Source organism: Pyrgilauda ruficollis, unplaced genomic scaffold (assembly GCF_017590135.1).
Source record: "Pyrgilauda ruficollis isolate IOZ18807 unplaced genomic scaffold, ASM1759013v1 scaffold1, whole genome shotgun sequence".
Lineage (NCBI taxonomy): Eukaryota > Metazoa > Chordata > Aves > Passeriformes > Passeridae > Pyrgilauda > Pyrgilauda ruficollis.
In genome coordinates this window covers 2653004-2678891 of record NW_024508100.1, presented here as the reverse complement: position 1 = coordinate 2678891, position 25888 = coordinate 2653004, and the positions used below count along the sequence as shown (strand labels likewise).

General features: G+C 41.0%; 1 protein-coding gene across 2 annotated transcripts in view; it reads left to right on the top strand.

Annotated features, from left to right (window-relative positions):
- Positions 1 to 20395, top strand: part of FAM53A (family with sequence similarity 53 member A) — a 70393-nt gene extending 49998 nt beyond the window's left edge. For both annotated transcript variants that reach the window (XM_041473272.1, XM_041473353.1), the window contains one exon: positions 19192 to 20395. In XM_041473272.1, coding sequence (XP_041329206.1) covers positions 19192 to 19515 — 324 coding nt within the window. In that variant the 3' untranslated portion in view covers positions 19516 to 20395. The remainder of the gene's footprint in view (positions 1 to 19191) is intronic.
- Positions 20396 to 25888: the final 5493 nt, after the last annotated feature.

Here is a 25888-nt window from a genome sequence, read left to right as displayed (position 1 = left end):
GATAGAGAACAAAATGAAGCTGCAGAACAGGTGTTCTTTACTCTGACATGCAGTAGAAGGTAAAAAAGGGATTAAATAAAATTTCTAGTCTAAGTCATCAACTGGATAATTAGTAGACAGGTCCCTTTGTGTTAAGCTTAATTTTACTATGTCAAAAGATGTATCTTGCTGACAGGGTGTTTTTAAAAACCTGGAGTGGCTAAAATGCTCTGACTTCAACAATAAAATGGTAGAGATGTGAGGAGCTTGTCTTAGCCCAAACCTTTTGGAGTCTGAGCTGCAGCACCCTGTGTGGAACAGAAGCCTGAGTAGTTTTCCATTAGTTGTTCTTGCTGCAATACTGGTGTGACACACTTCATCCGCCCAACAGCCTTTTTTAAGAATCTTGAACTTGCACTAGTTAAAAAATAACTTGGTTCATTCAGTGCCCTGTGAAATGACTGTATCATCGATCCGGATGTTTGCTTAACAGCATTTCCACTTTAACTGTCTTCCTATGCTTTTGAGAAAATAGCAAATGCATCCTCAGTTCTTAAATGCCATGTTTCTTCTTGCTTCCAGTACTGTGAGCAGCCAGCAGTGTGCTGATAACTCAGTTATTAATGTGGCAACCTTTTAAACTTCAACCAAGTGACTAAGTACTCAAGTACTCAAATTAGATGTAGAAACTGATAAAGTGATGTAAACTAAAACAATTTCAACAACTACTTTGTCAAGTGTAACTGAAACATTTTACAGCTAGTCTTGGTAGTTAATTTTTTTTCTTTTTAATCCAAAAGAATATCCTTTCTTATAGGCATTATAAAGGAGAATGATTGAGGAAACAAAAAAAGCAGAGTACTTTGGAAACTGGGAAAGGAGAAAGAATCAATTCACTGAACTTTTTTTGCAGATGTTTGTACAAATTTGTCTTTCTTTGACCAAAGACCATTGCTTCCAGCTGCATGAAATGCAGTGTACTCATCTGAACTGTACTTATGTTTAATTCAACTGTGCTTTATTAATGCGGGGTATACAGGGTGATTTCACAAGGGTTATCTTCATTCTGTCAAATACGTTTCTTCTGTAGTAGGGAAACACCCTCTGGTTTTAATTTGAGAACAGCACTAAAGTTTTCTCACATGAATTATTTTGCAGCATTACCAAAGGAAGCCTGGACTTAATTTTTTTTTTCCCCTAATCGTACCACCAATTTGACAACTCTGAGGGGACAAGGTTTAGGAAGGCCCCATGTATGAGTTGAGGTTTGCCTGTGCAGCAGTTATCAAGTGAGTAGGGTGTGAGGTGTGAAGGACAATGACAATTGTAGAATAGCTGAATGCAGACACTCTTAGTATAGTGCCTATTCCCAGTTCATTCTTTGTAAATGTCAACCCTTAATAATTTCAGTTTTCCCCTAAAAAAGAAGGGGCATATCTTGGTATTTTGGAGGGTTGCAAAAGTGGGCACTCTTAGTAGATTTTTTGAGCATGAAGTATCTCCAGCACAAAAGTGTTTTCATGATGTGTTTCAGTGGGATAAAATATTGAGCTATATTTTGGAGGCCTGTTGAAAATTTTTAGCATTCACTATTTGCAGTACCTTAGTGTTCCAGGTATCATTGCACAGTGTGCCTTGATCAGAAATATCAAAGTGTTGAAATTCTACTTGCAGATTTTTTTTTTCGTTTGTAACTATTTCATTTTCAAAAGGACACGATGTCCTAGTGCAATAGGAGAACAACATCCTGTGCTTGTCAGTGGAAGGAGAAGTGGTAGATCTTGCTCTGGGGTAGATCTTTAGGTCTGCATTAGAACCAAGGCCTGGCTCAGTGTGTCCCTTCCGCGCTCACTGCTGCTTGCCTGGGGTCCCTGGTGCCTGCTGTAGGTCGAGTCTCTCCTCCTTCCACCTTACCCAGGAAGGATGCATGTAGCAGGGGCTGCAATACCACACTGGGTAACATTTCTAGCTCCCTGCTGTAGAAACTGCCTTCCCTCAGCCAAGCTTGAGTAGTAAAACCAGAAAGCATATGGCCTGTGTGGTCCTTTTTCTCATGCAAGGGGTAGACTAGTTTGTCGCAACTCAAAAATCCTGTTTATGATTGCTTGGGCCTCTAAGGGTTTTACAAATGCAGAGCTCAAAAGAGCCTTTAAGACCAGAGGTTGAGCAATTCAGCTCTACATACTGTCCTTCTGGGAAAGGGTTTTGCATATTCCCAGTGTTCTTCAGGTGTGGCTTTTGATACTGTATGAGACTTTTTTTTCCTTTGTCTAGTTATATTTTAACTATCCCATCTTTCAGTTCTGTTTTACGTTGATCAGTGTATGCTTTGCTTGTCTTCTAGACTAATTCACATGACCAGTAAAGAGCAGGAGGACTCTGTGGTCTTGGCAGTATTGCAACAAGAATGTGGTATAAATTGCTTAGCAGGACTGAAAGTTTTCTGGACTTCAGCTAATGCTGGGTTACTCCATTTGAGCCAGTGTGCTGAAAATTGTCCCTTTTAAAAGATGTGTTACAAGGCTATTTCAGTTTGAACTGGTAGGTTAAAATAAGTGATATGCAGTAGTGTTATGATGTACAAATAGTATGAAAGATCTTATAACACATATGACAGGTGCTTGTGGCTTAACTGTCATGTCCTATTTTGTAGAGCTTCAAGGTTACTTGTAACTGCTGAGAGTGGCAGAAATCAGATGTGTTTGAAGCATAGTCAACACAGAGTTTCACTGAAATTCTTCTTAGTGCACAGAACCAAAATTGATCCAGAGGCTGAGACTCCTGATGTGCTCCAAACCCCTCAAATATAAACTTAGTGTGGGGGCTTTCTTTCACTTCTCTCCTTTCAGCATTTAGTTAAGAGTTTACTTTTGCATAATAGCTTGCCTAGCAGGTTGGGGTTTTTTGTTGTTCTTTATTTATTTTATTTTTTCTTTTTGAGAATCTTATTCTTCATACCGGTTTTAAGGATACTTTCCTGCATCAAAATATGGACTTGAAGGTTTCAGGGAATTCAGAGTGTACTGTCCTGAAGTGCAATGCATAGGCTATTGTGTTAAACATTTAATATTATTTTAGTTGTGTAACTCTTGTAACTTGAGCTGGTGTTACTATAGAACAAAAAAAATTTAGTTGAATTTCCAAGGCTCGTTAAAATTGCATGTCCCAGAGCAATAAGCTTGCTTTCTTCAGTTTTGAAAAGCTCACATAGTTGGCACAGTAAGGTGTGTTTTCAGGGCATGCAAGTGTGCAGTTGGGTGGGTAAATGGCCCTTAAGCTTGTTAAATAGAAGTACTTTGTCAGGTAAGTATGAGTGCAATAATGGAATTTATTATGAACAGAAATACTTAACTTTGCAGTGGAGTGTGTTTCACTTCCAGACTCACCTCAGACTTATAACTAAAGTGTATATATGCTCCATGTTGAAAAATAGTATTCTCTGGTGTTGATATTCTAAAAGAACTGAATTCTTTCTGCTCTCCTGGGGAGAGGACACCTCGTGGAGAATTCAAATAACCATAAGAAGAAATGAGAATTTTCTGTATTTTCTGTTACTGAGCCTAAGGTCCCTTAACAGCAGAAACCATGAACCCTGAATATTAGGTGGTAATTAATAATCTTGAATGGCTTCAGTATACTGGAAAGAACTCAATTGATTCCCATCTTTTGAGGCACCAATAAACTCTTGGACATCCAAACTGCCTGGTTGTTTTCATATCCTTCGGACAGAACCCTGGTTTAAATTCAGCTTTTTACCTCTGTTCTCTGGTGGTTGAGCTCTGCAGGAGGTGTCCTCTCCCTGCGAGAGTGGGCAGCAGAAAAAGTTCGGTTTTAAGAGAAATGGGCCCTCAAGTCTGTGGGGTGCCTGCATGTCAATAATAATGTTTTTGTTGCATCTTGTAGTGATACAGTCTGATTCAAAAACAATTAGATTAAACTTTAGGCTGTGGTTATTCTGGTAAATGTTATTCTCTGTTTGATGGGGGAAGGAGGAGTCCTTTGTAATGCATGCTTGCAATACCTGAAGTGTGTATCCGCTTCTTAAATCTTAACAACTAAAGAGCTGGATTCCCACCTTTAGCTTGAGTAAATTGTAACACAAATTGGTTTAGATGGCCTCCAGACATTGGTGGTGGACACAAGCCATGTGTGCTGGTGTAAATACAGCCATTGTAGAAAACGGTGAACTGTTGGATATTGTCAGGGAATTTTGTGTACCTGTCAGAATAAAATGTTTCTACTTGGAGGAACAAGGGTGTTACCACTCCAAATCAGGAGGAGTTAACACTGAATAAGTTAATGTTAGTGACCTTGCAGGGTAGTGTTGATGTGTTTATTCTGACTAGTGTCAGGAGACAAAGATTTGTTTGTGGCTGCTTACAGGGCACATACACAATTCATTTATATATTAAAAGGCCTTTCTGTACTTTTTTCACTGTGTTCTGCCATTGGAGGCCTTGACATGGAAACATGTTGCTGAATAATAATCATCATGAGGACTGAAGTAATACTGTTCAAAATGCTAAGTAGTGGTAACAAATTTATTGAGGTTTAAAGAAATACATGTATTGTATGACTTTTTAGAAGTCATGTTTTGTTCAAACTACCTCAATGCTTTTGGAGCATTATTTTTAAAATTAGAAGTTCAAGACTTTTAAGATCAGACTTTGCTTATAGATCATTAGCTACTTAAGTAGGGTAAAATACAAATCTCCTAATGGTTCCTGTTTTTGACAATATATAATTTGATACAGTTGGAACCAGCTGCAGATGAATTTCACATAGGCTTGATATGCAAGAATATTGACTGAGAGAGGGTTTCAGTGTTGGACTTGTGGATCTCAGTTGCTCCCCAGATCCCTTAGTCACTGGGGTGGAGGGGAGAGATCCCTGAATGGACTAGGATAGAAATGCAGTTTGTACAGATTCTTCTGACTTGCCACAGTTCCTTTCACTGGCACACAGCCACCCCTCAAATGGATATGGACTTGAGAGCTAATCACAAAGCCTATTCTTTGTGATCACTGATTTTTAAGGACAGATAACTGTTGTCTTTCCAGAGCCATCTGGTGTGTAAGGGAAGGGTGGATGGGCAAATCCTAGCAAGGCTCATCCTGGATCTTTTTGCCATCATCTTCTCCAGCTGCTTTCTGAGACTATGATTCATCTGTCCCTATAGTACTGCCTGAATGCAGAATCATGCTAAATACACATATGTACTAGAATAAGGTGTCAGCTTTGTGAAAGGAATCAGGTAGGTTATACCTTCTAGATCTTCACAAAAGTGTCTGTCTGTGTGCAAGCAAGCATTCTTGCCCTATGAGAGTTGGATGCTTTGCTGTAAGGCTTGCAACAAGCTGCATTTTTGAAGATTTCCAGATCCTCTGATTATATTCCTGGTTAATCACCAGTATTAGTTTGCTCTTATGTTGTAATGTATTTGCAGGTTATGCAACAGCCTTAGGGAATTGAACTACAAGTTGTAATCTTAGTTTTTACTCTTAAACATACTTGGCAATAAATCTTAAATTTATTGCGACAGTTACTGTATGTGCTGGCTTTTGTCCATGAGCTTTGTGTGGCCACTCAAAGTACTGCAGACTGATTCTGTCCTTGGAATGGCTTTTATTGAGCTGAGGCAGACTGTCCTTTGAGAGGTGTCCTCTCCACGCAGCCCTGGTTTGGAGCTTTTTTCCCCTGGAGAGGGACAGACCACTTGTCACATGAGTGGGGAGCTTTGGCAGATGGGACACAGTGGTTGCTGCTGGGGCTTGTGGAGATGCTTCCCAGCAGGAGCAGACTTCACCATCCTGGCTCTGGTCCTGGGAATGGCCTGTCCATGTATTGTGCTGCCAAGGAGCCTTTCCATGTACCTGGCAGTTTGCTGTATTTGCTGTTAGAAGTGCTGAGTCCTGCTTCCTCCACTGGGGGGGAAAAAAAAAAGGCAGTGAAGTGGAAGGAAACATCTCAGGGGCTGCTGGGTGGGCAGCACTGTTGTATTTCCTTCACACTGAAATTATTGTTGCATAATGCCAGTGCCAAGTGAATGTTCTATTAATAATACTGATTGCTTGAAGTTTCAAAGTCCTCAAGACTTTGTTGGAACCCATTATAGTGTTTGGTTGTGCTGTGTGTTTCTGTTGTGCATTTGTAGAATTTAATTTTGACCTATGTACTACATGCTGGGAATTTTTTTGGTTTTCTGCTGCACACAGTCTGCTTCCTAGGAATGCTTGACCTGTGCTGCAAGGCCTAGGAAACCAGCTTTCAACCCTTATTGCTGCTGCCCTTTGTGGCAAATAAGAACCCTATGAGCTCATATTTTACATGAGTTTTCTGCCTTGCTCTATGGTAAAATTTCTGAATCTGACACAATTAACAGTGAAGCTTTTGAATATTTCTGCTGCTGTTTGGGTGAAAAGAAAACTGCTGCCAGGAGGATAAGATGAATATATTCTTGCTATCAAGTGCATTTCTGAGAATTTAATCTGCATGAAGTACCCAAATCCTTGCTTCTCTGAGTTCAAGGAAAGCAATCTCTTCATTCTGTCCCTTGTCATGTTGCAGAGGCCACCAGTGTTGTCACATACTAAAAGCAGAATATCAATGTAAGCTCCAAGAGGTAATTTGAGGTTTGGGGGAGTTTTTGAGTGGGTAACAGCTGCAGCTTGAAACTCATCTCTGAAACAAGGTGCTTGCAGCAGCTGCTTATGATTTCTCTCCCCCCTAACAGCAGCCTGGCCTGGCAGAATTTACTTGTGACTAAAAAAAAAAAAATCTATGTGTTTAATGAGGGTGAAACTTGGCAACTGTCTCCCAGAAAAGCACTGCCAGGAGTTGTGAACCACTTTTCAGATGGCTTAATGCAGTTAATGATCAGTTGTTCCTTTCCAGATAGTAACCTCCTTTGTGTGAAACACATTGCCCCTTACATTAAAAAAATCTGCTCTGTTCTGTGAAGACAACATATATAGTGTTACATCAGCCCAAGACTGTCCTTAGTCAGCAGGTTTGATTTCCAGAACATGATTAGGAGGATTGCTGCACAATAAATATTATGAGGGATCCTAACTCATGTTTCAGTTTAGACTCTGTGGATTCTTTTAAATGGGCAAGGAAGAGGGAGCTGGATAAAAGTATGCTCTTGCCTAAGCAAGGGAACAAGCTAGAAAAACAGATGGTGCTAAAAATAGTTTATTACTAAGGTCTAAATATGGCTCTGTGATTTCTCCCCCCCCCCTTATAAATAATGCAGCTATAAATCCTCATAGGTATCAATAAGTATTGAATTAACTCCAAACTGCTGAGTGTTACAGAACCTTTTGGCAGCTATCCAAGCTTGGTGTTGCCCTTCATTCACAGGATCAACATTTAATTCCTTAACAGGGGAAACCTGAAGAATTCATCCTCTTTGAATGGAAACATAGACACAGGGAGCTTGAATGAGTGGCTCCAGGCTCAGGCATCCCATTGCAATGGAAGGGGAGCTGTGCTTGATGAGTTTCTGCTAGGTTGCAGCCAGGATGAATCTCCTCCTTTCTTTTCTGCAACGCATGAACAATCAAAGGCTCCTTTTTTATCTATTGTTGCCATGGAGGGCGTCCATTTAAAGTTCAAATTCCAGCAGGCTTGGGAAGAAGGAAAGGAGATAGGAGTAGGCTGGGCTGGGAGATGATAGGCAAGCATCAAAAGTGAGCTGAAGACAAGCCAGCACTTTGTCCTGTGACAGGACAGACCAGGCTGGGGGTACTGGGTTTTGAATGGATGCCTGGAAGTTTTTTGGAGCAGTGAATGAAACGCCGCTGAGGTAGCAGGCACAGAGAGCATCTGGCGTTTTGCTTTCTTTGCCTCGGCAGAGTGGCTCACAATGTGAAATTAGGCCCAAAATGGCATTTAATGAAGTGAGCCCTTGTGCTGGAGGTTCCCTGTGCTCTGACAGTGAGGGAGTATAAGCCCTGAGGAGAGGGAAGAAAAGGAAATCTCATTAAGGATGGAGGTTTTCCCCCCTCTTTTGTGAGTGGATTCTGTAACAAATGTCTTGCAGATCCCCAGAGCTGCTCATCACTGTGTTGCTTTGCCATACCTGCAGTCAGCTCTGCGTGGATGTTTATGGTATTTTCCTGTAAGCAACGTGCCGAGAAGAAGAGGAGGCAGCTCAATATCTGCTGCAGGGTCACTTTTCATTTCTTGCAAGTTCCTGTATGTACAATAAGTATTTGTTGCTGAAAGAGCTAATGAGTACCAGACCAGCTGCATTTGACATTATGAGAAAAGAAAGGGGCCATCTATTGACTCCCATGCCAGGTTTCAGCCAGCTGTGGATATTTCTTTTTTGATTATTACTTATCCCATCAGAAAATTGGATTATGCTAAAATTATTGGTGATGTTGTTCGGAAAACAATGCTGTACTGAATTAAGAGCTATGGTTCAGTGTTAACTATAGGGTACTTATAGTTAATGTGCCTAAGCTGCACCAGAGGGTTTAAAGAGAGGTGAGAGCACTTTTCTCAGGTTTTACCATCTGGGTTTTGGCAGGTGGTAGAGGATTGTTATTTTTTTTCTGTGCTCTAAATTGCAAGAGATGATGGCTAGCAGAAGTGTTGAGTAGTGTTTCACCATTGATATGGGAACTTTTTCCAGGTTTTTTGGCAACAAATGAAATCCCAGTGTAATTTCTAAACTTTATTAGAAAAAGAAGTTGTACATCTTTAAGTTTAACTCAGGGTAATTCAGGGAGAGGGCTCTTTAAATATTCAGTATTTTTGTTATAACATGTTACTCAAATTAATAGATTAGTACCTTTTTGTGGTACTTGAATGTAAGGACTTAACTCTGAAACTGGACTCTGTTCTTCCATACTCTGTTATCTGCTGTGAAACTTGCCTTGCTTTTTGACAGTCGCTCTGTGATTAGATGCATCATATCTAAAAGAGACCTTAAACCAAGCTGATTCATCTGAGGCTTTTCTCTGCAGAGAAGTTTCTTAAAATCACTTGGAAAAGTCTTAAACTTAACTGTCACTTGGTCTTTTGTTAGACTTGCATTGCACTGATCAGTTCCTGCTGCATGTATGCACTGGTACACAGGTGTGATAAAAGCAGTACAGGTATCTCAAACCTGTGAAAATGAACTGATGGGAATTTTTCTACATCACTTTGTCAACTTTTTTATTAGGATGGAAAATATTGACTTGTTTACATGTTTTTTCAACATAAAAACTGAAAGTGATGTCAACTTTTTCATTAGGATGGAAAATATTGACTTGTTTACATGTTTTTTCAAGTACATAACTGAAGGGAAGTTTGTTCTGTTCTTAAGTTGCTGTTAGATGCAACTTCTAATGGACTATAGTTAATAAGGAGATGTTTTCTGCATAAGTGATGGTTTAGTCTTAAGGTGAGCTGCAGATAATCTAATAGCTCGTCTGTTTCTATATTTGAAAGTACTCATTTATTTTTATTCTGATGACATGTGCTTTACAATAAAACGTAAGCATTAGCATTAGAAAAGGAGTTTTAAATAAATGAGACTTCTGATGAGTTTCCTGATTTCAGTTTTCATTGTATTAGTTACCATGTGACTGACACTCAAAAGGCTTTTATGGTATGCTGGGAAGTTTGCAAGCTGGGGTAGCATAAACAGATCCTCATCTTTAAAACAAAGCACATGTAGTAACTGAATGTACACTTTTTTTGAATGTTACAGCTTTTTTCATGCAAACTCTGGGTTTACTACACAATAGAAGAAAACTGAGGCCATGCAGTGAGAGGTTGGGCTCAGTTTTAGTGTTACCTCAATGTTTTGGGAATATGAGTGTTGACTCTGCCTTACACAAGTTGTGTATACTTTGTTTCTCCTCTGACTTGGTATGATGTGTTTTAAAACATGTATTACGCTGAAGGATAAAGGACCACATATATGGTTTCCTGACTTTAAAAAAAAAGAAACCAAAACATACTGAGCATCAACTGCTGACATGTCATGACCAATAAACAAACTTGTCTGAATTTTATTTATCCAACAGAAGTTTTACTACAAGTTGACTAAGTATTAAAAATGTATAGCAGTCTTGTCACTTCATATCAAGATCACTTCCTGAACCACATTATTTCAAAAAAGTTCAAATAGTCCAAAAATCAGATACTGAGCTAGCAAAATGCAATCATTGCACCATTCTCCTTCAATCTCTGGTACTAATTCTTAAACAAACTCATTGTGTTCAATTGAACTTGTCCCTGGAAATAATTAGTGGTAAAGGTCCCCCTACAGTTTGAATTAATACTCCTGGAAGAATTTACCCTTAAATTGTGGGTTTTGCATTGAGCTGAGCAAAAGATTCATAGCAGCAGCTGTGCTTTGTCTGTGTGTCTGTGCCCATGTGTCCCTCTGTGCACTGGCATAGCAAGATCTTAGGGCGTTGTTTTGGACAAGTATTTCTGCAGTGGAAAATTGGTTTGAAGAAGGGGGAACTGTTCCCAAGCTGATGGGGTAGTTTTCCCTTTTTTCCCCCATCCCCCTCCCCTGGCAGAAGTGAACTTTATGGCCCAATTATAGAATCCCTTAAAATGCTAGTTATGATGGAGTTCCAGCATAACGCAATAATATAGGTGAGCCTGACATCTGTCAGTAACTAATGAGGGCAGCACTGGAATCAGGATTTGGGGTTCACTTCTCTAATTTCTCTTAAGTTTGACCCATCACATCAACTTAATATTGGACCTGAGGAGAAAAATGAAATGAAAAGAGAACATGCAGGAATTTGAAGAGAAGTTGGTACGTGGATCTACAATCGGTGCATGTGTGATTCAGTTGTTAAAGTAATTGTTTGCAGCTCATAGCAAAGTCATGAAGGAATAAGACCTTGGCTAAACTTCTCAGGAATAGAACTTTTCTGTAAAAATAGATGACACATAAATGGCAGGAAATGAAGCCAATATGGTCGTGTTTTGAAGCCATAAGGGTCAAATCCTGTCCTGTGTTACTCCAGTGCATAATCAGTCAACTTAAACCTTGTTACTTGAGAGCAGAGTTTGGCATGGCAAAGCAAACTTTGAAATGTCACTTTTTATTTGGAGTTCTGTGGAAGCACAGGTAGAGCTTTTTCTCTTCTTGTCTAAATGTGCCTAGTTAGAAACTGAGAAACTTATTAAAACTCCTGGGTTTGGAGGTAACTTTTTTGTTTATGTTGTTTCACAGCTGACTGTAGTGTGTTAATTCTTCTGTCAGAGGAATAATACATCAGAAGGCTTTGACTACCCAGGGTGGTCTTTGTTTTTGGATCCTGAATGCTGAACACAGAGATGGTACTGCAAGCAATCATAGTCTTGTTAAGCAGTTTTCTTGTGCTGCTCCTTTTGTGCCTGTGTTTCTGTGTGGGGATGTGTGTGTAGCTCATGTTAATGATGTGTGTGTGCCTTCTTATTTCCCAGTCTAAAATGTGGAAAAATAGATGCATCTGTATTAATTAGATTTGATTGAATTAAGTCTTCATAAAATTATTTTGTCAGATTACTACAGAAGATGGTAATACACAGTTTAAGTTGTTTCTTGCTTCTGCAGCTTGTTTTCTTTCTGAAAGGAAAGGTAATAGTTCTTGAATAGGAAAAGGGGGAAACAACTCTGGCAAAGCATGAATCACTTCTGCTGGGAGAGAGCATGTGCTTTCATTGTTTCCCTCTGTGTCCTTCTCCTACAAAACCAGATGTGTTTATCATCCCTGTATGCACACAAGTGCTGCAGCTGTTTGTTCATCACACCATTGCTCATTAGTGCTGTTGGCTGATTGGATTTGCCAGACCAAAGCCTCTTGAGCTTATGCAGCTCAAGCACAGTAGAGGCCCAATTCCATGTTGTCCAGCTCTTCAGTCTGTCCATAAGGTAAATAAATTCACTGTCCATAATAGAGATGTGCTTAGGGTCAAGCAGTGAGCAGTAAAATAATCTGGGTAAAGGTGTGCAAAGACAGTGGTTTACCTTGAGGCAGAAGAATTTCTGTGGTTTGCAGAGACCCCTGACTGTAGCTGTTGCTGAAGCAAGACCAGAGCAAGAACTCATCATCCAGGCCCTTTCCCTGCCCTTTGGAATAACTTTTTTTTCCTGTGGTGCTTCTTTGCTCTGTTTTATTGCGTGGGTGCATTTCAGATGAACATTGCTGCTGTATCCAGGAATTGTCCTATTTGGCTTAAACCTCCTCCTCCTCCCTGGCCCAAGCCTTGTGCTGTATTGTGCAGCTGAATGAAGCAATGCCACTGTGTTCCACTTTGGCACTGTACTGGTTATTGGACACTTCAGAAGAGTTAAATCCTCTGTGTGAGCCCCGTCTGTTGTAGCTAATGGCATAATTCATAGCATCTGTAGGTGCCTGCTGGACTGGTCCTAAGAATGGCTGAAACTTTCTCTGCTAAATTACATACAGGTGAAATAGGCCTGATGTTTGTAGAGTGTAATCCACATTCTTACAATAAAAGCTTGCATGATTTATACTTACTCAGACAGGGAAGGTAAAAGGTTGCAGTTTGCAAATCCACTGAATTAGAAAATCTAGGAGGCTAACATCTTGATTAAAATTCCATACTGTAAACTTTTAAAAATGTGGTTTAATGTTGGTTTGGGCTTTATAAAAGGGAAAATTGCTATATGTGTGCACCCTCTACATGTTAGCAGTGGTGTTGAGTCATATTCTTGACTGTATTACACTAAGTACTGCATTAACTTGCTTAGCTTTCAATTTGTCTCTAAAAGCAGTCAAAAGTTAACTCCTGAGATCATGGTCCTGAACCTGTAGAAGCTGCTAAACCCCAGCACTGAGTTTCCTGCACTAAATTGCCCCATCCAACCAAAATTTAATTTTTAAAGGAATAACTACAAAATTACAGTAGTGGTTTGGCTGCTTATATTCAGTTTTTAAACACTTTTAGGCTGACAAACTTTTCTTTAATCTGCTTAAATTCCTTAGTTTTTTGTGTTACTTAATGTTGGGACTTCCCTGAGTGCATGTAAGCCCCGAGAGGGGTGAGCTGATAGCTCTGAGGGGGGCTGGGGATGCTCGCAGTTGTTCAGATCATCTTTGCAAACCACTAAAAGGAAAAGATGCTTTGTTGGAGAGGATATTTAGTTTGGGTGTGAAACTTACTATTGTATGTGCAAAGCCCATGATGGATGATTTCTAAGTCTGAGTTTGGGGCAGGAGGCAGTAGGGATTTGGATTGAACTCAATTAATGCTGTTTGTAATCCCTGATGTATTTGGGATCTGCCATGCCTCCAGCTTGGCTGTTTGCATTGTGATGTGATAGCAGTGATGTTAACTGGCTCCTGCAATTTCCTGGCTAGGTGAGTAGGCTGCTTTACAGCTCTGAGGGGTGCAGTGCCAGAGTTCTGAGTTCCTCACCAGTGCTGGGGACCCTGTGTGGGTGCAGTGATGTTCAGTCAGGGAACTGCACCCCAATTTCCCCTCCTGTCCCCCAGTCTTTGTGCATTTTGTCATTTTTCACTTGGAGACTTTAACTGTTCCAGTGGTTTCTTTCAGTTACTTTACATAATGAGCAGCCTTGTATTCTGGCATATCTGAGCATAATTAGATAAATTTCAGTATTTCACCTAAGTATTGTTTAAGTCATACTATTTTTTTCAACTAATAGCACTAAATAAGAAGCCAAATTAAATAACATGTTCTCGCAGCTTATAAACAAAACTTATAAGGATACTGTGGCACCATTTAGAATATGAACATAAATATCTAGGCCAATAAATAGATCAACTTTCATGGTAGACTACACCAGAAAACTGCACACTTAAATCTAGAGCAGTCTGGCTAGTGGGAGATGAAAGCCTGTTACATCATGATGCTGTTTAGCATCTGATGTGAAATGAGTTGATGGCAGTTTCCTTCTCTCCCTGGGCACCTACATCTAAAAAAATTGAAATCATCTTTGAAGATACAGCAGAGACAAAGCACTGAACAATTGTCATTTCAAGTCGTAGCCCTATTGTTGTCAGCTTGTATTGATTTTTAACTGGGTCTTTGGCATTGCAAGTAGAGTTTTACCTTATTTGACTACAAGAATTGCAGCAGTAATTCTTTCTCTGCTGGAAGGAGTGGTTGTTATAGTTCAGTGTCTAATTACATGGCAAAATGTTAGAGGCTGTTTGCTCTTTCTCATTCATATCCAGTATTCCAGTTATTTTCTGATTACTAGCTATAGATGATGACATAAACATTGCCTTTTTAATATATAAAAGTACATGTCAAATTTCCAGGAAAATGAGGGATAACTGCAGAGCTAAAAAAATAGAAAAACATCTTTGGTTCCCTTGTCAGTTTGAACAGAGACTTGATTTTGCCCATGAAGGTGTCAGAAATTTTCTTGGGATTTGATGGTTTCCACATAATACACAAATAGAAATGGTTTTGTTCACTACTTGTTTTTTAACCTGGTGCAAGAAAAAAAATTATGGGTCTTTTGATTTACTTCAAATGCATAACTTAAAAATCTGCGGTGGTTTTGGACCTGAAATATTTTCCTAGACACTTGAATTGTAAAGTGTAATTTATTTCTGTACCTTTTATTTTCTTGTTTGAACAGGGAGAGATTCTTTCCCACTTAGGGGTTTAACTTCTAGTGCATTAGCAAGCCTCAAGCATATAACATTATTCAGGATACTATATTGTTTTTCTCCTGTCAGCACCACTTTGTACCAGTGAAGCAGCATTTCTACTCAGCTGCAAGTTTCTTGAAAGCAAAGGTTATCTGCAAACACTGGACTGTTCACAAAATGCTCAGTGCAATTCAAGACAGAAAAGTCAGAGTGAAATGTCAAGAGATTTACTCTTCAGAAAGATTAATAGCTTGTTACATAAATACAGCATTTTTTCTTACTTTTTTTCCCTTTATGCATAGTAGGAGATGCAGGGATTGGGACTGTGGTGGGATATTTTTTAATCTGTACAAGTTGACCTTTCTAACAGTTTACAGTAGACATTGTACATATCTCCAACTTGAATTGTCACAGGTGAAGGTACTAATGTAATTAGGTGCCTGAAGGGAAAATTCAGTTTGCAGGAGGGAGGGACACCCTGCACATCTGTGTGTGGCTGGGTGTGATGTCAGCCAGGTGAGGGTTTGTTCTGTGTGATTGAGAGCTGCTCAGCACCAGGCTTTTGTGTCAGTTCTTACAAAGGTCTTCCTTAAGGCTCCCTCTTAGCTTCACCGAATGGAATCTCTTAAAAAAAATAAAAAACCAAAAAAACAAATTTGTACCATGGTTGGGTTTTGTTGTTGCTGAGACTCAGCTGTGGCCTCTTTGGGGACAGGTTGCTCTGAGACACAAATGCACTGTGCTGTTGGTGGTGCTTCTGATCTGAACTTTAGCTATGAGTTGCCATCAGTAAAAGCATTTTTGAGCCAGTCTCACTAATCTACAGGAAACCTAATTCAAGAAAGTGAAGTAAGGACCTATGAAGCTCTCAAAGGGAGAAGTGCAGCCCATCTCAATTGCCCCATCTCCATCAACTGGCTAGATAGGGAAGGAACAAAAAAGCCACATGTTGCTCCATGCTTGGGTTCTGCTACTTCAGTGTTTTGCTCTTGGGTTAGATGCTGATAGTCTGGGAAATTCCAGAATCTCCTCATCATGAGGACACTGCACCATCTATGTATTTCGTATTGCTGGTAGAGACCTTAACAGCCAAGAAATCCTGTGTGCCAGTCTTAAAGCAGCATCTCCTGTGCCATTGCAGGCAGAAGTCTAAGGATGGGACAGGAAGCAAGCCAAATAACCAGTCTGATGAATTCCCTCTCTCCCTAAGCCTGTGCCTTCAGGGAGCAGCCCATCAGAGATAACTGGTGCTGAGGAAGCAATAGGATGGGCTGAGGGCTCGTGGTGGTTTCAGGCTTCCTCTGTTCCTCAGAGTGTGCCAGCTGCTGCAGCTGCACCTCTTCAGAGCAGCTGGATCTTCACCCCCACTCAAAGCCGAGGGCTGGACTTGGAGGATGATGGGGGCTTGGGGGAGAAGCATGAGAACTGCTGCTCCCATTATACACTAGGTTTTCATGCACATAAATGTCTTATTTTTTCCCTTGACTACTGTATCAAATGCTCTAGTTTTGTTAGTAAAACAAAAACAACCTTTTTATTGCTTCTTATATTTGGAAAGTGATGTATTATGGGTTTCTGAAGTGAAGGTTTAATAAAGAGTACAGACATTAGCTTCCTTTCAAGCTGCTCTGGGCCTTTCTTGTTTGCTTTGTATGGCAAGGGTCTAGAGAGATTTCTTTTATTTCCTTCTTCACCATTGTTTTTGGTACAAAGTTGGGGTTTTTTCCTTAATATTCAGACATTTTATCGCCTCACTTCTTTTAAAACTCTGAGGGGTTTTTTCCCCCCTTTTTTTTCCATCACACAAAAGAATACTTCTAGCTGATTGAGTTCTATCCATTGCCAACTGTGGACTCTTTTGTCTTGCTAGTCCAGCATCCTTTATAAAATGAGGACCATTGAGCAAGTACTCGCAGGCTCCCCACTGAGCACAATTGTTCTTGAAAGGTGTGGTACTGTACCAGTGTAACATGGAAAGCTGCAGTTCAGAGAGCCTGAATGCATTGCAATTTCTACCTTTTGCTTTGTGAAAGGAGCTGGATTGTGCTGCGAGATAATAAATCCACCTATTTTTAGTTTGGTGAGGTTGTGACAAGTGGGGGAACAAAGAACCAGTTGAATGCACTTGCTGTTGTGTTGAAACCGGCTAAAAGTTCCCATTCAAGTGGTTTCAGCACAGTACAGCTAACAGGCAATTTTCCATTTATGTACACAAACCTTCTAGAAAGACAGCTGTGTGGTTGGATTAATTTCTAGCAGTAAATTGAATAAAAGATATTTTGAAGGGGGACTCAGGAATTCCTTTCTAAGACACTGAAAGCAGAACTTTCAAAGCTTCTCTTTATTTGGTTCCTTTCCCTCCCAGTTCCTACTGTAAGTTTAAAGAACTGAAATTATTGTCCCCTATATGGAGATAGAGCACATCTTGTGTTTTGCAAAGCAGTGAGATAGATGTAGGATTAAAATATACTTTAATGTTTTTTACTTCAAAAATATACTGGTTTGCTTTTAAGTAAATATGAGAGAAATTTGTACCTGTTAGTCATAGAAAGTAACTAAAATGTTCTCAAATGTTTCTATTTGAATAAAATGTAAGTGAGCTATATGGAAGCATTTTGAAACCAGGAATGCATATTATACCAAATCTGTTTTCACAGGGGAGTAAAATTTGAAAATAGACATCTTTTTGATCATGCAAGGTGATTTATCTTGTTGGTGTTAGTCACATGCAAAACTGGATATGGGCTTCAACCACGGCTAACAAAGACTTTGAATTCCTCCTGACAGAACTATGACTAGCAGTAATTCTTTTTCTGAGGGCTCATCTTCGGATGCAGGCCTTGGAGTTACATAAATCAGCTCCTAGACGAGGTCTTGTTTGTCTGCTCAAACAAACTGGATTATCCCGTATGGCTCTTTCTGCCCAGAAATGTATGACTTGTTAACTAATCATCTAATGTGTGTTGTGAGATATGAAAGCTGTTTGAGCAGGGGAAGAGCAAAACAAACATCTGATCAGTGGAGAAATGTGTTTCATTGGTGTGTTAAATGTGGTGCAGGCTCAGGGAATGCTGCTGCAGTGTCCCTGTGGTACCAGTGATGGGGCCACCACCCATCCCATCCCACCCTCAGCCTGCCTGTGCTGTGGCTGAGCTGCAAACCTTGAGTGCTCTGCTTTTTACCTTTACCTGAACTTTCCCTCCAGTGAGCTTTCCATGCAGATTTGATGTAGGTATGTCCAACGAACTCTGTGACCTTGCAGCATGGCAGTGGAATTCTCTACAAGGTGTTCCACATGTAACATCAACTTAAGGGATCAGGCTAACCCCCTCACCCTGGTGAACTTTCCTCTTTTAACCAGCTGTGTACAGACAAGGCTAATTAAAATTTCTTCTGAATTTGTGGAGTTTTGTTTAAAAACACCCAAAGGTGCTGGTAAGGCCCCTTATGTGGGTACTCTTGTGCATTGGTGGAGTAGGAACCATTACACTGTTGTCTGGAAGAGCATCTGGAATACAGCATACTAGGAATGTTGCAATGTTCCCATTTCAAATAAACAAATATGAAATACTTAAGAAATGACAAATTGGGGGAGGAAGCTGGAAATGGGTGTGAAAGTTGGTCCTGTTCCCTGTGGATCTCCTTGTAATACACTGATTGCTGTCTGTGAGGCTGGAGTCACTTAACCAGTGAGAGACTGAAAATGAGTGTGACATTATTCTGTCTTGCACCACTTCTCAGAGGAGCCCTGGCTGTTTCACCTTCCTCTCACTGAGTGCTTGCATGAGGCACAATTTGGAAGTTTCTCACTTATTTTAAAATATAGGTTCTGCTCTCTGTATATTTGTTTTTTTTCTTAAATGCTCTCCCTGGATTCTAGCCAAGGATCCCTTACCAGCTCCATGAGGAGCTGGTATCTCTGGTACAGAGGTAGCACATTAAATGTGCTAAAACTCTAAAAGAGTGTTTCTTTTCTTTTGCCATTGTACTAATAAAGATTAGTGCCCCTCTAGTTTTAATATCCTTTGAATTTAAACAGAATTGCTCCTGAGCTCTTGTTCAGACAGTACCCAGCTGAAAGACTTAACTAAGGAAGATGCTCCCAGTAGAGGCTTGGGTTTCTTCTGTTTGAGATTATTCAAATGTGCCAGTTGTCCTGGCAGTCTCACCAGGTGATGCCTGAGGGCTCATTGTCTGCAGGGGAAGTTAATTGTTGACCAGGCTGCAGGGCAGCTGTCTGACCTAAATGCTGGTGTCACCAAATGCTCTGCTGTGGGCTTACCAGAAACCCAATACAGCAAACTGGGTGGGTGTCTCTCTTTCCTCATGTAGTTGACCAAGGGTGGATTGTTGGCTCTTCCTGCATAAGAAAAGGTGACTGTTTTTCTCACAGATGGGAATCTAGGCAAAATATCCATGCAAAGCCTTACTGTGTAGTAAGTAAATACCATTCTTCCTCTTTCTTCATGCCTCTCATTTCGAGGATTACTTTAAACACGTGGCACTCTTGAGTACGTACACTCAAACCATTGAAGAATTTCAAGAATTTATTCTGTTCCTCCTGTCCAGTCATGTTTAATATAGTCATGGTTTCTCTCTTTTTTTTTAATTGCAGACTTTAAAAAATTCCAAAAGTCTTTGCTCCCTCGACTATGAAGATGATGATGATGACACGCAAATGAAGACAATTGTGTCATCCCCATGTGACTCAAATGATCTTATGAACATCATCACCCCTGGCTCCAGCCCGATGAAAGAGCAGCTGGATGAAGGGAGGCAGCACGGGTCGTGCCAACGTAGCTTCAAAACAAGGGATTATAAGAAAGCAGACGCGGTGTGCGAAAGCGACGAGGACACGAGCGATTGTGAGAGCACTGAGGAAGGAATCTTCCCTCTAGACTGTGGGGACTTGGACCTAGAGCAGATCGAAAACAACTGAGACTCCAAGTTGTGTGCTAGAATCAGAATTGTTCTAAATTAAAGTGATAGAGGATTACCTTTGCCATGCATAATCCATGTCCCTGAATCTCTGTATTGCCTATCTTTGGGCCTGTGTTAGAAGAAATGTTTCAGGTGGGGGAAAAACGTGAACCATTGTTACCTGTTTAGTCTATTGGTCAATATGTGGATGACAACAACAACAACAAAAAAAAAAAAGTAGGAGGTTAAATGTTATTTTGAACATTAAGGAATAATTTTGATTAAAAATTTCCTAACAAATATTTTGCATTTTTATGGCTTTTACAGTTCTGGAGAAAAAGCATCTCTATTTTGAAACGAATTTTCAGAAGGGCATTCTATAAAACTAAATCTGTCTACAGTGATTCTGGTGCGGGTCTATGTTGCTTTTGTTAAAGAGCTTAATGTGAAAAGTGAATTGCATAATGAAATTGGTAATAAACCTTCAGATAGAACTCTTAAATATCTGGTTGACAACTGGTCCAAAATATTTAACTGCCATCTTTGACAGTGTCTGGTTAAAAAACAACTTCATAACATGTACAAATGTTCTTTTCATACATTCAGGACTTTTTTGATCAAAATATGGTAGTGACCTTAAAGGTTAACATTTTTCATTATTTTACTACTTGAATTGTTTTCTAGCCTGAAGCAATGCTAATTTAGGTGGGCCAAAACTGCAAGTAGCTGCCCACCTACTTGGTCATTATGTTTTCTGTGTTTCAAAAGAATGTACAACAAGAGCACTTGAACTTTTAGACAGGGACTTTGTAATGATCAATTCCCCAGGAGGTGATCCCTTCAGCAATACTAGAAGGAAAATAGTCCTTGAATTAAATAAAATGACATTTTGCTTTGCACTTGTGTCTGCTCATGGATTTTACTGGTGAAAAATGTGGTAGATTCTGTAATGGGGTATTTATGTGTGGAATTTGGTGGAGGGGAAGGGCAGATTTCTGGTCATCTGAAACAAAAGTGACATCAGGTTTGTCTGGAGCTCTGTGAAATAACTCATGCTGGATCCCAAAGGTGTCTCAATGATTACATACACTGGAATCATCTCAAATGTCATACTGCACTCATTGCAGACTATTGCAACACATAATTTTTTTTTTTTGTGTTCAGCTGCAATAAAGAACTTCCTCAATAAGGGGGAAATTAATTTCAAAATGGTTAAATGGGATAGGAGAAGGAAACTCAGATAATGGCATTTGAGTCCATCATGTTAGTGTGCTTAAATGAGCTAACTCCTACTGGAACATAAAACCAAGATAAGTAACCAGACAGCTAATGGAATATGATTAAAACATGAAAAAAATATCTTGAGGGATGTGTCAAAGTCTGTGGCAAGGTATGATACATGATCCAGCCATGTGGTTAGGGTCAGCCTTTCATCATAAAGGGATTAGCCCTTAATTATTGAAAAAGTGCACCTAACTCAGAATCTAACCAAAATTTTAAAATTCAGTGAGATGCTGTAAACTTTTCTTTTACAGCTCCCACTGCAAGTGGCAATGGTGTGTGCTATTGATACTGGCATGTGTGCGTAGTGAGGTGCAAGAACACTGCAGAGACTTGCCAGGTTCTTGGTGTGTTCCTGCACGTTGTGTGGGAGCAGTGAAGCCTCTGTTGATGCAAATCATTCTCCATTTCCTAGATGAGTAAATAAAGGAGTTGCTGTTGGAGCAAAGACTTGAGTTCCTTCAGAAGCTCCTATTGGGAACGTCTCACCCTACAGATTCTTGCTGTGGGGCAGCACAGAGCAGCCAGGTGCTGGCACAGCCAGCCATTTGGAATAATCCTGTGTGATGGGGGATCACTGCTCCTGGTGCTTTTCCTGCAGAAACAGTGAGTGAGGTACAGCCAGTTCCCCTCGCTGTAGATGGGAAAATGCTGCAGTGTGGTGATGAGACACTGTGGGCAGTGGAACAGCCCAGCTCACTCCTGGACTGCAGTTCCTGGCTGCAGAACTGCTTTTCCTCTCTGAGTGCTCTTAATTGAGCAACAGAGGTAAGTAAAAGTGAATCAGCTTTAATGCAGGATTGTAGCAAAGGCCAATGGTACAACTGGGATCACTTAAAAGCTAATTTACCTATTTGAAAGCACTAGTTAAAAGTGTAATGGCATGGAATGAGAAAGCTAGCGTGGCAATCCTTTTAGCTCTTCCTCCCCCAAGGAAGACAAGCTTGTAGAAGAAGTAAAAGAAGAAAATGCCTCAGAGGACACGGTAGAAGGAGGTTAAGGTGTGCACTGTCAATGAAAAAATAACAAGAGCTGAAGCTATCAATAAGATAGTGATAAAGCGAAGGCAAGGGTAGACAACCAGATAATATTTGCTCTAGCTTTGAAATACAGCCTGCCTGTGGTGTTGATGAATTGCTTTTGTAGGTGTGCTGTTTTCAGTCAACACACGGCCACATTCCTACCCCGGTCCTTGGAGTAGGAAGGGGTTTCCCAAGGGAAGTTACAGATACATTTGCTCATGGTAACACAGGACTCAGTCTCCTGCTAAGCCAGCTGTTAAAACTCTAAATAGCCCTTTCATGGAAGCAAACAGAAAGGAGTGGATTTGGATACTGAAGAATGAATTTCATGACAGTAGGAAGTAGTAATTATCTAGTTTAGGCTTGTGTTAGTTGGTGACAGGAAAATAAGCAGTTGAACAGCTGTGCAGTGACACTGGCAAATGAAATCTGCTGGAAGGAATCTGTGCACTTTGTCTGCAAATTCCAGTGTAATCCCCCATGAGAACCCACAACAAAAGGAACTGTTGGTTGAAACTTCCTTCAGATGGGGCAGGCTTGGACTTTGCATCCACCCCATGAGATCAGAAGTCCCGCTCTAAAACAAAATCACAGATGATGAACATGGCCCCTTTGCACTTGCTTACAGGATGGTGTAGGGGCTGTTGGGCAAACAGGATGGTTTGCAAGAAGGAAAGTGTGGTTTGAGAGACTGAATTGTGCTTGGAAGCAGCTGAGTGGGCTGTAAGCAGCTCTGCTCTGGGAGTGGTTTCCTTCCATCTTGCACCCAGTGTCAGAACGGAAGGCTGTGTTGCGTGGGGCTGAGGGAGTTGCTCTAGGTCACTTATCTTTCATTTTTATTACAACCTGGATAACAAAGTAGTATGCACGTTAAACCTACAGTCAACAGGAAACTGGACAGATGTGAAAGATAAGATAGCATTAGAATTCAAAATAATCTTGTAGAAATGGTTGCAGCAGGGAGTAGATGGTGGGGAAAGACAAGATCCTTTTTAGCAAGGCACTAAATTTAGGTAGGGTAAAACAACTGCACAAATTCAGAGTTGTGACAGCTTGTAAGCACTGTTTCAGATAAAGCTGGTCCTACTGGTGGTAGAAGAGCTTCAGGCTGGGGTTCACAAATGGTAGTGCATTTGGTGAGATCCAAGATAATCCTGTACTTTAGAGATGCAACTTGTGACACTGCACATAGGGCAGGAAATGGCAGTGGAGAGTGGTGTGACTGATGCCTTGAAAATGGGGGAAAAGGCACTTGTGAGGATGCAGTGGAAGGACTGAGCTTGGAATCATATGGTAGATGGGGGTTAAAAGGATGAGTGGTGGTTTCTTCTAAGGCTAAATATAAAAGGAAAAAAGGGTAGGGAGTCACTGGACAGATGTGTGGGCAGCCAGTAGTAGCTGTTCCATAAACGGAGATCTGTTAAGAGCAAGCATCTGTCAGCAGCAATAGCTGTGCTACAGCTTGCTTTGGGGCAGGGACACGGCTGGCTGACTTTCCACAGTCCTTTTGCTCTGGATCCTGTCCCATTTTCCTCTGGATCTGTGCAGTTTGCATCTCCAAGCAGGCTTTGATGTTTCAAGGTAAATAACTGCTGGAGGAAGAGCAGCTGAAAATAAGGTGGCAAGGAGAGCACTCTGGAGCAGAAAGGAAGGAGCTCCCAGGCATGCAGCTGGGATCTGTGGATCCTGCTCAGTGCTGACATTGTTAGACTGTAGGCCTCTGTGGTGTAAAGTCGGGCTAAATTATCTATCAGAAAAACATAAATATGTGTTTTTGTGTATGCAGGTCCATTCTGAGGGGAGGTGCCTAGTGAATTTACCTTTCCTTTCAAATCAGAGGTGAAGTTGCTGCTCTACCTGTTGGTGCAGAGATGGCCTCTGCCATTCCTCTGGAAACCCACAGGTTTGTTGGAAAGCCCTCAGTGCAGGTTGGTAGACGCCAGAATAATTTTTCTCAATCTGTTCACTGTGTTTATTTTGCAAACACATTGTTTGTTTTCAAAAGTACCCAAGTCTAGATCTGTGTGCTTGCAATTGGGCTGTCACAGCAGGGCTCATCCCTTGATTAGGATCCATCCAGTGCTGCTCAGCAGATCACCTGGGAAGTTTCCTTCAAGGTATTGCCATTAGAAGAGGTGGCACAGCTGCGCTGGTGGCACGTGTTACACGTGCTCCCCTTACCTGGACCTGCTCCAGGAGCTGCAGACTGACACTGCCCCCTCATCCCTGCACCTTTTCATCACCATTACAAAGGAACGAGCATCAAATAGTTGTGATCTGGGGCTCTGCTTGCTGTGGCTGCTCATACTTGGACCCCTTGGTGGAGCTTGTTAGTTGTTTAAAGGACACAAAATGCAGTTTCAGTGGAGCGTTGCTGCCATATGCTGAGCAGCCCAATCAGGTGTGTTTTCAAAATGAGTTTGGACATCAGTTGTTTTGGAGTTTGTGTGTAGTTAACATCATCCAACTTACTGCTCCCACCACCATCTGGTCATCACAATAGTCACTGGCATCCTGAAATGTGGGTATTTACTGAGAGAAAATGAGGCTGCTTTCACTATCTGCAGCTTCTTGGACCCATCAGCAGTACTGCTTTTATGAATTTTTGCTGTTGTAAAATGCTTTTGAGATCTACTCTGTGAGTGCTTTGAGCCAGGGAAGTATGGCATGAACTCCATGGAAACAAGTTTAAAACTTCCTTAGAGCAGCATTTCATTTTGTAAACTCTTTAAAACCCAAACCATAAGTCTAAATGTTTCATGATGCCTCAGTTTGGATGAAGAGCTGTGGTCTCCTCGTTCAGGTAAGCTTGTGTGATGTGAGCAGTGATGTGTTGGAAGTTGAGGTAGAGTACTCAAAACTTGTGTCCCACTTTCCCAAAGAGTCTTGGCTGAACTCCTCCCTGCAGCAGCGTGGAGTGAGGATGTACTCCCAGAGCATTCAGGTGTGGGCTGGGATGGTGTTCAGCTGCCCCAGCTCCACATTTTTTAGTTAGGTTTTTTTTTTTTTTTAATTTTTGTTTTGTTTTGTGGGTTTTTTTTGGTTTTTTTTTTGTTTTTTTTTTTTTTTTTTTCTCTTCCTTTTCCCTGGACACAGAGCTACTCTGCATCAGGTGAGGCTTTGGGACACTGTCTGAAAGGTTTCTGGAAGTGTCAGAGCTCATGATGAGGTGGGTACAGCAAGGGAAAGGTCACTGCTGTAGCCCTGCTTGTGATTTTGCTGCATGACTCTGCTTTGTTCCCCCAAAGCTCTTTCCATGCACTGAGATGTGTTCCCATGGAAAATGGAGCATGTTACATGAATGGGTAATCTTGCATAATGCAGAAAGGTGCACAAGAGCAAACAGTGACTCTGTAGGCAGCCTTGACTCTGCTGCTTGCTAATTCTGAGGGACTTTTCAATGTTCACCTATCTCTAGCACAGTTCTGAAAACATTATGTGACATAAATCCTCCACTGAAACAAGAGAGGAAAATATGCTAATTGTGCAGATTTGGTCATCAGCATTGTCATGACCTTTGTAGGTCCTAAGAGGAGCAGCTGAGGGAGCTGGAGAGAAAAAAGCCTGGAGAAAAAGAGGCTGAAGAGAGACCTTGTCACTCTACAACTCCCTGTGAGCCAGGTGGGGACCACCCTCTCCTCCCAGACAACCAGTGAGAGGATGAGAGGACAGAGCCTCAAGCTGCTCCAGGGGAGGCTCAGTTTAGACATCAGGAAAAATTTCTTCATAAAAAGAGTTGTTAAGCCTTGGAACAGTCTGCCCAGGGAGGAGGTGGAGTCACTGTCCCTGGAAGTGTCCAAGAAATGACTGACCATGGCAGTCAGTGCTGTGGTCCAGTTGACAAGGGGGTGGTTGGTCAGAAGGTTGGAGTCAATGACCTTGGAAGTTTTCTCCAACCCAAATGACTCCGTGTCATTCTGTGTGGCCACATCAGAGTCAGTCTCTATGCAAGCATACAGCCTAAGATTACTGAGTTTATTGTCTGATAGAATGGATCCACCAGAGAGGAAATAAGATACATGTTTTGCAGATGTCTTCATAGCTTTTTACTTGCCAAGAAAGCAATGTCCATGCCTAGGGAGCAAAGGA